The sequence below is a fragment of the Urocitellus parryii genome, chromosome 7, assembly GCF_045843805.1.
Source record: "Urocitellus parryii isolate mUroPar1 chromosome 7, mUroPar1.hap1, whole genome shotgun sequence".
Classification (NCBI taxonomy): Eukaryota; Metazoa; Chordata; class Mammalia; order Rodentia; family Sciuridae; genus Urocitellus; species Urocitellus parryii.
Window position 1 is genome coordinate 121,637,510 of NC_135537.1, and position 12,353 is coordinate 121,649,862.

At 33.5% G+C, this 12,353-nt stretch overlaps 1 protein-coding gene across 24 annotated transcripts in view; it reads right to left on the reverse strand.

Annotated features, from left to right (window-relative positions):
- Positions 1-12,353, reverse strand: part of Ncor1 (nuclear receptor corepressor 1) — a 157,362-nt gene that overhangs the window by 84,477 nt on the left and 60,532 nt on the right. For 12 of the 24 annotated variants that reach the window (XM_077800994.1, XM_026411365.2, XM_026411372.2 and 9 more), the window contains exons 8-15: positions 12,009-12,061; positions 11,667-11,693; positions 9,577-9,643; positions 6,983-7,155; positions 5,490-5,580; positions 2,213-2,391; positions 1,648-1,702; positions 970-1,071 (exon numbers count right to left, since the gene is read on the reverse strand). In XM_077800994.1, the coding sequence (XP_077657120.1) occupies positions 970-1,071; positions 1,648-1,702; positions 2,213-2,391; positions 5,490-5,580; positions 6,983-7,155; positions 9,577-9,643; positions 11,667-11,693; positions 12,009-12,061 (747 nt within the window). Of the gene's footprint in view, positions 1-969; positions 1,072-1,647; positions 1,703-2,212; positions 2,392-5,489; positions 5,581-6,982; positions 7,156-9,576; positions 9,644-10,014; positions 11,165-11,666; positions 11,694-12,008; positions 12,062-12,353 lie in introns of those variants that run through there. The other 12 variants (XM_026411379.2, XM_026411378.2, XM_026411381.2 and 9 more) reach the window with 2 other exon arrangements.

Here is a 12,353-nt window from a genome sequence, read left to right on the forward strand (position 1 = left end):
CACATGCTAGGCAAGTGCACTATCACTGGGCTACAACCCCAGCCCATCCCTATATATTTTTTTAATCAAAAAAATACTGCTTCTGAAGAACATGCAATCACATCTTGGAAAGTGGCAGTGTCCTATGGGAAATAAAACATAAAAAAAGGATTATAGCTCTGAAAAATTAAGAGAATTGAATCAAAATACTCGAATCTGGTGACCAGAGCTCCCAAGGGAAGGGAGGGGCTAAGACCCTGCCACACTGAAAGAGTGACTGTGTAAGGAAACCAGAAGAGACTTGGAATGCTAACAGTGAGCAGCTGTTAGGGTTCTACATGCAAGTATGCACTGTGACATCCATCTGAATGAGGACAGCAATGGGCATTAGTATAACAGCTCCACTGGCAATGCATACAATAGCTGTGACAGCTGCTAACTGGTTATTTTTGGGAAAGCAGTTTCCAAATGACTGAATTGCAACTTGTGAAAATTTATATTTGTGAAAAAAATGCCTGATAAAGAGCTTTTAAGGGTTAAACTATCTAAACTTCACAAATAAAGTTAATCTGAAACAAGATCAGTTCCCATGCATTACAGTAAACAATCCTCTACTCTGGTTATCATGCTATCCGTCTCTCCCTTATACTTCCTGTTCCCTTTTCATACAAAAGGACTAGCTAAAGACAGTATATTAGGTAAGGTACTAAAGGTCTCATATTTAATTACATGGATATCATTGATATTGAAATGCATGATTCAGATGAGATAGACATAAAACTTTTCCAATTATCATAATAGATATTTAAAATACATTCAAAATAGTTCAAAATAATTCTAACATTCTGATTAATAAAAACATGAATCTCTAAAGTATATATGCAGTGCAAGGCTCCCGTTATCTCTCTTTTTTTTTTAGCGTATAAATGATTTTTTTGTCTCCATATTTCCATCAGTACTGAAATAGCTTCGCATAGTAATGAGACACACCTGATTTCTGCCTCTGCGTTTTCCATAATTCCTTCTCACTAGGGCTTTGTAATTCTCATTTTTCTTGGTTAAATAGTAATATAAAACACAATCAGGAACACTCTGTAATGAAAGTAGTTCATTTTTGAGAATTGAATAAAATGTCTTAAATTAAAAAAAATATTTTCAAGGAAAATACTACTATTCTTTAATTTATATTAAGAGAAAATATACATGGCTAATATTTTAAGGCATATATTAGTGCTCTAAAAATATATTTATTATTTTGATAGTTAACTGTTGACTTAATCCAAATTATGTTAAAAATATGAAAAGCTATCAGAAACATTCAAATATTTTCTTATTAACTAGTAAGTAAATGTCCCTTTCAATAGTTTGTTCAAAAACACTAAAAAATGCAGAGGAAATCAGAACTCAAGCAGTGTAATTATGTGTTTTTAGGGAAATATAAGGTTAACTTTCATTATCCATAAAAATTAGATCTGTGCTTAGGACATCTAATGTAATTTAAATTATTACTTTATATATATTTGTTATAATTATGACATGAGAATCTTTTCTGTATAAAGCCCTTAACAAAAATCAATTCTAGTTAATTACTACTGCTTGTTAGAGCACAAATATTCCAAAATAACAACATCCACAAACCTATTAACATTCATGCAAACCATCTCTTACCTTCCTTTCCAAGTAGGATGCAATTAGTCCAAAGTTTTTTGGATGCTGGATAAACCTGAGTAAAAAATAAAATAAAAAAAACAAAAACAAAAACACACGCACACACAAACATTTTAACAACTTAAAAAGAAAAAAAACTTGGAAAAAGAAATATTATGTGCAGACTAACTCCTGGTGATTCCTCACTGCAAATTTGAGTAACAATTGCAGAATCATTGGAGATTTAAAGGGCAAAGTTCTGGGAACCATCCATCAGGAAATGATTAGATTGGTCTATGGTAGGGCAAAGAAATCTGTACTTTTAAAAAACCATATCCAAAGTGATTTAAATAACACCCAAGTTTGGGAATCTCTCATAAAATGACTCCCCATCCCTAATTCTTATCTGTTACCTATTTTCCTATCTATGAACCTATGGGAAGATCAATATTTCTACTTCTCAATAGAATCCATTCCAATGCCAAAATGGGGTCAAGATTTTGTGGAAAAAGTTCAATTTACAAGTAAATGCTAAATACTATTACATATAAGTTTCTACTAGAGAATAATTTAAAATTTAAATTACTTGTCCTTAAAGATCTCCTTCTCGTGGTCAGTCCAAACATTCATAAATTGCCTATCTTTATAAACCTTCATAGGGTCCTCCATAAGCCCATTCATGTTAATGAACTTGACCCGTCTTTGTTCTGCATCAAACATCATAGGTGGGATCACAGAGAGCTGCCGCATTTGTTTCTCATTATTCTGCAAAAAAGAAATGCAGCTTACTTAGAATAAAACTTAAACTAGAAAATTTTAAAGGGCCACAAACCAACTCTCCTAATGGTCTGGACAAAAAAAAAAAAAAAAATCTCACGTAGTTTAATGACAACAGCAGTATATATCACAGCATCTAATACGATAATTAGTTATAAATCTAGTAAACATTCATTGAACTAATTATAAAAGCAAAGAGTATGTTTTTGGTTTTTTTTTCTCCTGGATCATTTTTGGGATTTTTAAATTAATGTTGGGGATCAAGCCCAGAGTTCAGGCATGCTAGGCAAGTACTCTATCACAGAGGTACATCCTCAACCCCACATTTTTTTTCATAACCAACTACTTTGGTAAGAATTCTTTACTTAAATAAAACTGATACTTGGAAGAGAATGAAATTTTAGTTGTAGAAGATGCAAAATAATGTTAAGTTCATTTAAGTCATGACTTTATGCATTATTAGACTGTATTACATCTTAGAGCACAATGGGAAAATAAGAAACCAGCATCAAAATCTTAAAAGTCATTGATCTTAAATCACCTAAACCAACATAAACTCTCTAAAATCATGGGGTACTTTCAATCAGTTCAAACACCAGCATGTCAGACAGATACATTAGCTTGAAGTCCCCTAAACTAATAAACTAGTTTGTAACGATTCTAGATGTTCCCCTAATAGAATCCTTAAATTAAAAAAAACAAGCAAAGAAACTTAATAAGATTTAGTTATCATTGCAGAAATTATGGCTACAAATTCCAAGGGATGGAAGTCATTTCAATCATGCGCTTCAGAGGTGAATTTAAAGCAATAAGTGGCTAGTTTTAAAGCTCCTGAGTATGCTGCTGCAAGAAAAATAAAAAATCTACTTGCCCCAATATTATGCAATATTACATACAATACGTATTTATGGTTTGAGGTAAAATTGTCCAAGGACTAGAAACATGAATGTATTTCAAAAGAAGTATACCTCACTGAGCCTACATAGAGGTAAAGTAGGTTAATGAGCTCTAGAACACTGTGTTAGGTGACTCAAAAAAAGCCTATAGGAACGGCTAGGACCTCAACATTACATAACAATGCACAGAAATGCTTGAACAAAATCCCACGAAGTGTGGGATCATGTCTTTACAACTGAATATTATAACCATTCCTAAAAGGTTATAAATAACCAAAAACTATTTTTGATCTGTTCCTTGGGAAAGCAAAATATCAGAAGCGAGAAAAGAGGGAAAAAACACCTGCAAAGCCTCTTTCAGTACAACAATAAGAAATCTAAATTGGCTCACAGAACTCTTAGATACAAAGTCTTCTACCTCCTTCAGAGCCAGTGTGACAAGAATTCCTTGAAAAAATAACAATTTGTAAGAACATATGATATACTTTTATTTGATCATGAATGTGTAACAGGGTACCATATGAAAATACTGATGGACTCCTTTCACAAATATCAATACAAACTGTACAATAGCTATTTTCTCATCCTGAAAGAAATTTCACAGAAACTGTGTCTATAAAACAGAATGATAAAAATGAGCACTGTGCTATCTATGCAAAGATAAAATCTGAATAAAATCTTTCTACCTCACTAGTAATTAATTTAACTTCAGGAGATCCAGTAATTGATGATTGAAGAAAAGCTATATTATAAAATCAAAGCCAGCAAAATTCAATAGTGATGGCTTCTGGACCAATCTTTTTTTTTAACATTTTATTTTTTAGTTATAGGTGGGCACAATAGCTTTATTTTATTATTTTGTTTTTTTATGTGGTACTGAGGATCAAACCCAGCACCTCACGCATGCTAGGCGAGCGTTCTACCACTGAGCCCCAGCCCCAGCCCCTGGACCAATCTTAACAGAGATTTGAACCTAGCTACTCAATGTTCAGAGCTGAAATTTATTTATTTATTTATTTTTTGGTACCGGGGATTGAACTCAAGGGCACTCAACCACTGAGCCACATCCCTAACAGTGAGTTAGTCTCACCGAGTTGCTTAGTGCCTTGCTTTTGCTGAGGTTGACTTTGAATTCTCGATCCTCTTGCCTTAGCCTTCTGAGCTACTGGAATTACAGGCGTGGCCACCACAACCAGTTCTGAAAATTATTCTTAATCTGCATTTACTAATTAATATTCTACTAAATGTGAAACACTGGGAATTCAAAGATGGCCTCAAAGGTATAAAAACTACATTCATGAAAACGATGCTCAAGATGATCATAAATATTAAACAAAAAGATATATACATAATAAAAATTAAGTGAGATTAACTAAATATTAGTTAGTTCTGTTTTGGGGAAGTGAGGAAGCTTAATAAGGGTGGAAATATTCTGTTTGGCCTAATGATATACACTTCAAATGTATACCCATGTCTCTAATAATTTTTTCATCATTTTATTAATTCTGTTCTTGACTCAAGTAAAAAAAAAAATGCCCGAGAAACAAAAGTATGCCTTCTCATTGAAAAATTAGTAAAACGACATTCTTGTTCTTAAATAAATCCCCATAAGCTCACTTGTCTGCCCTTTCATTTTATGTTCCCTTCCTTGCCTGGGGCTATTTCACCTGCACATAGATGACTCTGATATCTAGCTCTCTCCAATTTAACTCTCTCCCAGGCCCATCTGCCTGGAAAGCACCCTTTGGAGGACATACTATCATCTGCAAAACACATGTTTTTTGTTACTCTAGGAAATAACACCACCAGCTGAAAAGTCTAATCTGGAAACTAGGAGTCCCTTTGTAGTCTTCTTTACCCCACATTCAATACATCCATCTTGTTCATTCTACCTTCTATGACTCTCACCTATTAGTCCCCTCATATATAGACCTACCACTGCTCTGTCTCTCTCTAGATCTTACTGCTGTCAAAGGCATCTTTGTAAAATAATACTACGAGTTTAACCCTTGTTTAAAACCTTTCAATGATTCACCATAGACTTTGGAATAGTCCTAGCATCTAAGGTTCCCTCTCTTATATACTTATTTGTATATAATAAATTCATTTACCCCTAGCTTCTGGGCTATAGGGCTGAAATACTTTAATAATTAAAGGATTAACTTGAATTAAATCAACCAGTTTTCTTACCTCCTGCTCAGAGAGACCATCAATAATTTCAGAAATCTCATGTTCACTCCTAGCAATGGTGGCTGAAAGACCAGCGCCCCTCTGCCCAACTCTGAATATGAGAAAGAAATTATATTTAAAAGCCTTTCATAAAGAAGACATATGAATTAAATTAGTACAGATTACTTTTATAAATAGAATTTTTTTAAAAAATTGAAGTTGATTTACTAAAATGCTGAGTAATTTACATTTAAATAATATGTTCAGTCATCTATTAAATTAATAACAAATTTAAGTGCTAAGATTGAAATTTCAAGGTTGTATGTCTACATTCAAATGACAGAACTAGTTATGGGAAATTTGTCTTTTTTTTGAATACACTACAGCGGAATGCAAGGGAAATTTGTTTAAAATAACAGTATTAATGATCCTTATTCATTTCAAATAGCAGTCTTTTGTCTGTTTTCTTAAGAACAGGTGTAGACTTAGAAAAATACATTAAACATTTTAACAAAGCAAAACAACATAACATCCCTCACAAAAGTTGATCGTAAGGGGCTTACAAGACTCTTTTTTATTTTTTTTTTTAAAGAGAGAGAGAGAGGAGGGAGAGAGAGGGAGAGAGGGAGAGAGAGAGAGAGAGAGAGAGAGAGAGAGAGAGAGAATTTTTTTTTTTTAATATTTATTTTTTAGTTCTCGGCGGACACAACATCCTTGTTGGTATGTGGTGCTGAGGATCGAACCAGGGCTGCACGCATGCCAGGCGAGCGCGCTACCGCTGAGCCACATCTCCAGCCCTTACAAGACTCTTTAAACAAAACAATGAAGAAGAAAACTGAAACTAAAACCTCTGCAAAATACCTTTCTCTAGGGCTGGGGATATGGCTCAAGCGGTAGCGCGCTCGCCTTGCATGCGTGCGACCCGGGTTCCATCCTCAGCACCACATACCAACAAAGATGTTGTGTCTGCCGAGAATTAAAAAATAAATATTAAAAAAATTCTCTCTCCTCTCTCTCACTCTCTTTTTTTTTAAAAAAAAAATACCTTTCTCTAAAAGTAAAAACAAATCAGAAACTATTTACCATAATGAAACCATTTCTAACTAGCTATCAATTTAATGCTGTTTGATTATGCTGGTAATTAATAAGGGACTTGTAGTTCTATTTTTATTAAATGTCATTTTCAAAGAAATTAATATTTTCAAGAACTAAAGAATTACTTCCCAAACAGTCACTCATATTAGATTCAAAACAGTGATTAAACATTGGGCTGAAGATGTAGCTCACTGGTAAAATGCTTGCCCTGGGGGGGGGGGGGGGACGACGACGACGGACAATTAAATTCACTAACACCAACTCTATTGGTTGGTTGGTAATTAAGTTTTACATTCAACATAAAGTTCCTTGTGAACTTTCTTATTGATCAGATTAAGGAAATACTAAGTATTGTCAAAGAGCAAGTGTGATCTGAAGGAAAACATCACAACCATTAAATATCTAAAACAACTACTTACCGCTGAAATCTTTCTTGCTGTTCTCTTTGTTTTCGAATTTCTGGGAACTGCTTTTCATAGTACTCTCTTGTTTTGCTTTCTTTAGCTTTCCTCCGGGGATTGTTTTCTATTCTGTCCACTTTTTTCTCCCATGCTTCCATGAGCTGATCATAACGTTGGCAGATTTTTTGTTCCTAATAAACACCCGCAGCAAATTAATAATAATTAAACTAAACTCTATGACACTGACAAACCTAATACTTTAAAATAAATTCTATTTCCTAAGGTTAAGTCCAAATTACAGTGACCTTTTTACAGTGACCTATGGCTCAATTGTGAATGAGAAACTGTCTTTGATCTGAAAGCAGAGAAAGGGAGTCCTGTTTCCTACTGAAGATCAACATATATGGCATACGTTGCCTGGAATTTTGAGTAAACACTTAAAAAGACTACACAAATCAATAAACTAATTGATAACCTACTACTAGTAGCTGACCAGCTTTTTTTTTTTCTGATAACATGTCTTCATTGTCAAAACAAAAAAGAAGTAAAATCAGAAACATGTAAATAGTTCTAACCTGTTCATAACCTGACCAATCACCCAAAGGCAACCATATTAACATTTTGTTGTTTTTCTTCCGATCTGTCAGAGAAAACATGCATATTTAACTGTTCTTCTAGTGTTACAAGTTTGTGGTTGTTTGTACTTTTTTGCTATTATAAATACATGCTACATAAACATTTTTAAAAGAATGGGGAAGGCAGAAATTGGTCATACTTTATCAAAAAAGAAATCCATTGAAATACGTAAAATTGAGAGTTAAATAAATGAATTATGATTCCATTTTCTAGAAAAGAGACGACAGAAGAGCCTCCCATTGTGGACACAGAACTGCATACACATCTTACAACACATGGATAGAGAAAAGCAAGAATGGGCTGAGAAAAAACTGGTAACGTCGGTCATCTCAAGAAATAGGCACTGGAGAAGAGAATATTTCTTTCTCATACCCCATTCCAAACCACAACCCCCACATCCCAAATCATTCTTTTAAATTACTATCTGTGTTTCTATACTTCAGCTTTTCTTCATCTCTATTGCTACCTCCTTAATCCAGGTCACCAGATTAAAACTGCCTCTAATCATCTTCCATGCACTTTTTTTTTTTTTTTTTTTTAATGCAACACTGGGGATTGAATCCAGGACCTTTCACATATAAGGCAAGCCCTCTACTACATCTCTAGTCCTTCCATGCTCTCTTAATGTGGCCATATGTAAATTCTTAAAATACAACTTGAACACTATACCTCCTCACTGTAGAATTCATCAGGATCTGATGTAGTCTTCTAAGTAACCTACAAGATAGTATATGACCGGCCCTGGCTTCCCTCAGCAGTCCCATTTCTCACCACACCCCCACCCCCCAGCTCAGTCTACACTCCAGGTAGATCTGAGCCTACCATACTAAGTCCTATTTCCCTTAATCATTCCCTCAGAGTATTGGTTTTCCTATGTAATGTTGTTGCCTGTTTCACATCAGGTGTTCCCTCTTAAATGCTCTCATAGTAATCTGTACGTGCAGGATCACAGTATGATCACAATACTAAACCTGCCTGCTAATGTATCTGCTCCCTAAAGTTGAAGCGATATGATTGTCTTGCTCACAACTGTAGAATAATATGAGACACAGTATACAGCCGATAAATATTTATTAAGCAAATTAGTGAACACATAAACTTTATAATTATTCTGTGAAGTCTATGCTCCTATAACTGTATCACCAAAGAGTTGATTTAGCAAGTACCACAATAACAACAGAATGACTGGACAGAAAAAAAACACATGAACTAATTTCTTACTTAGTATTTGCATGTTCTTGGCAAAACAAAAACTCAATGTAAGACAGTATCTGAAGGCCTAGCCTGGCAAATTAGAACATCAAAAGAACATTTTACATCAAATAAAAGCTTCTGTGTCTTGAGCCTTACAACTCATTAAATTGTCAGGTGATTAAGTGTAAGGTACAAAGCTCATTTCTGATGTGGATTTAAAGAGTTTATTAAAAATCTAAATTTAAATATATCAACAGTTTATCTGTAAATTAGTAATGAATGTATATGAAAATAATAATATAAGCATGTATTTTTTATAACTTAACTTTTATGATTATAACCATAAAATTTTCAGAAGGCAAGCCATATAATTAAATATAAGAAACCATTTGAATTTGAAAAAGCTGAACCCTTGCTGACCCAGTTTCAAGAAAAAATAACAATGTCTAATTGGCATGACTAAAACTTACCCACATTTGTATGAGGCTTAAGTGACTAATGTAGATCATCCTATTTATCTTTTGTGGTCTTTTTTTTTTTTTTTTAAACTACTCACCATTTTCTTTCTTTTGGCTAGATGAAAATGTTACACATGGATGACCAATGAAATTAATTTGATAATGATATTAAGTGTGGTATTAGATTAGATTTATATTTAAGTCACATGTTCAGTTACTTTTAAAAATCAGCATTTGTTGTCATTAACAATGGAAAACTGAATGCCTGAATGAGCATGAATGGGAAAGCTGTACAAATTTCAGTTAACAAGGATAGGACCTCACCCTTTGTTTTCTTGCATGATTTCTTCTTTTAAAAAATAAAATGAGTTTTTTCCTCATCACCTGGTTTCTAGAAGAGAAAAATATGGTTGCATGACATTACGAAAAAGCACAATTTAAGGATGATTTCACTTTTTTTTTTTTTTCCAGACACACTGGAAAACAACAGGTAAAGATCACTTAAGAATTTATGATGCAATTAAAGTTAATGCTAATTTTTTCACCCTGCAAAATAAGACTTTATAATTTTTGCAATAATTGGAACTAAAATTCTTCCCATTCTACACCAAGATGACATAGTTAATTTTCAATTATTACATCCAATAATAAGGCATATAATTTATTTTTAAATTACAATTACATTTACTGGTTCTTCTTAAGAACTCTGGTGATAAATACATTTTGGAGGTAAAAGGGAAGCTTTTACAGGTACCTCCCTACCTCAGATACAGGACTGGCCTCCTTCCAGTGAGAATTTATACCAATATATTTACAGAGAGGTGGTTTCTGCTTTAAACAGAAGATTTTCTTCTCTCAAAGAAATGACACAAGCCACTCTAAGAAGTAATGGAGGGTGATGTGACAAGACAGGAAGATTTCTCCTATATCATAATGTAACAATTTCACTTTTTAAATTGGAAGCATTGTGACCTTCAAAAACAATGACATGCAGGTTCAAATATAAATATTTATACCCCACCTACTTCCAGAAAGGATTTCAAGCTGATTATTCAAATATAAATACAAAGCCAAGGCAAGTAGAAGTAATTTTTTGGATTATCTGCCACTCGGGACTAACAGTGACACTGGCTCCACTCAAATAAGCATGGACAATCAGGAGCTGGCTATATGAAAAAGTAGCCAAGAGATGAAAAGAATTATTAAAAGGTACATTTGCTATTTCATACAAAGCAAATGACGGTGATGAAAAAACAGCTACTGAACGATTTAAATGGATGCATGCAGCTGAGTAAATATTTCTAAAGGTGACACACAGTGGCAGCATTACCATAGATATATTCAATTTGCTCTAACTGTAATTATGTGCAACTTAAAAGCAATGGCAATCAATAAATACATTTTAAAATGTTTCCTAAGAATTTAAACGAAGTCAGTCAGTCAATAACCCATTTCAGGACAGTGTGATAATCATTAAATAGGCAACAATTCAAAGATAGAGCTGCTCTCCAGCTTATATTGAGGGGAAAAGATAGAACACAAATATAACTGAAGCTTTGTGGGGGGGAAAAGTCAATAAAAGTAGCCTACTAGATTTTACCTCCTATTCTTATCTTAAAGATGTTAAAACAGCCAAACAGTTCCAAACAATATATGTTAAGTTTTGCCTAATCTACTTCTACAGGTTCTCAAGACCATAGCAGCATCTCACAGAAAAATTCATAAGTATATGACTTTCATTATGAACACTTAACAAAAGTTAAAATTATTCAAATTTAAATGGTTTTCATGCATACTACCATGCAAATTATATTTGCCACCAGTTCTGCAAAGTAGTCAACTATTGCACACACTCTCAGAAATTAAAAAAAGAAAAAAATATATATAAATAGCAATGTGCTCATATACTAGTAAATAATTATAATATTCTGATAATACTTAATAAAACATATAAAGTAGAAATATCAACATTTTTGTCACAAACTAAGAATAAGTCACCTAAAATGCTCTTCAAGTATGATAATTTAAAAAAATAATAAAGATACCTATCTAGCTTCCTATCTTACTTCAATCAGATCAAGAAATTAAGATTTTCTTTTCACTTATTTTCTTATTCCAAGATCTGCATCCATAAAGGCCTGGTACTCAGATGAGCAAGGCTAAGCAAACTACATTCTGGAGCAGACTCCTCACCCACATGAGGTGACTGAGCGCTTCCAAGGCACCAGGACATTAAATGGCAGAAGGGTCTACAAATACCGTCATTAGCAAGAGTCATGGAAGGGATTTCCCTAGAATAGGATTTTGAATAATGATAAAATGATCCGTGGCACTTCTACTTTGCAATGGCAGATGTGGCTTGGTGGGGGACGGTGTCATCACTAGTCTTAAATGAAAAAGCTTCATTATCTTACTTCATCATGCGCCTTGCAGGTACTCCACTGAAAAAAAGACAAAACAGGAGGCAAAAAATTCAAGCCTCAAGGTAAGCCATTTCAATGTTAAGTATCCACCTTTTTTACTAGCAGATTATAAAACCAGCTAGTTTTATGCAATAATTTATTTCATTTTTTGGCCTCGGAAACTCAAAGTTGTTACCCCAACCCCCAAGAAGCCAGAGGAAGATAACATAGCAAATTACACAAATCTAAAACATACCTACACTATGTAATAATGTCAGCGGATAACATAAAAATGATTTTTTAATAGAATATATGGTTTTTAACTGAAGAACTCCAAAGATGATAAATACTTACGTCTTGATGTTCTCATGGTACACCTTTGTATCTGATGGCTGGTTATAGAGTGGCTATAAAATAAATCAAATATTTACGTATAAAATGTTGTACATATGTCTAGGAAGAGACAAAGAAACAATATTTTAATATAAGCCTAGGTCAAGTACTAATGGGTATATACCATAACATGACCTACTGAATCATCCAGACATCTGGATTCCCTGAATTACCCCAACTCCTAAAAACAGCACTTCTGTAACAAAGTCTACAAACCCCAATGTATCCTATAATAAATAAGTCTATTCATAGATATTTTTTCTTTCAAAGGCAAAGGAAGATTAAAATACTGCCTTAATCTTAACA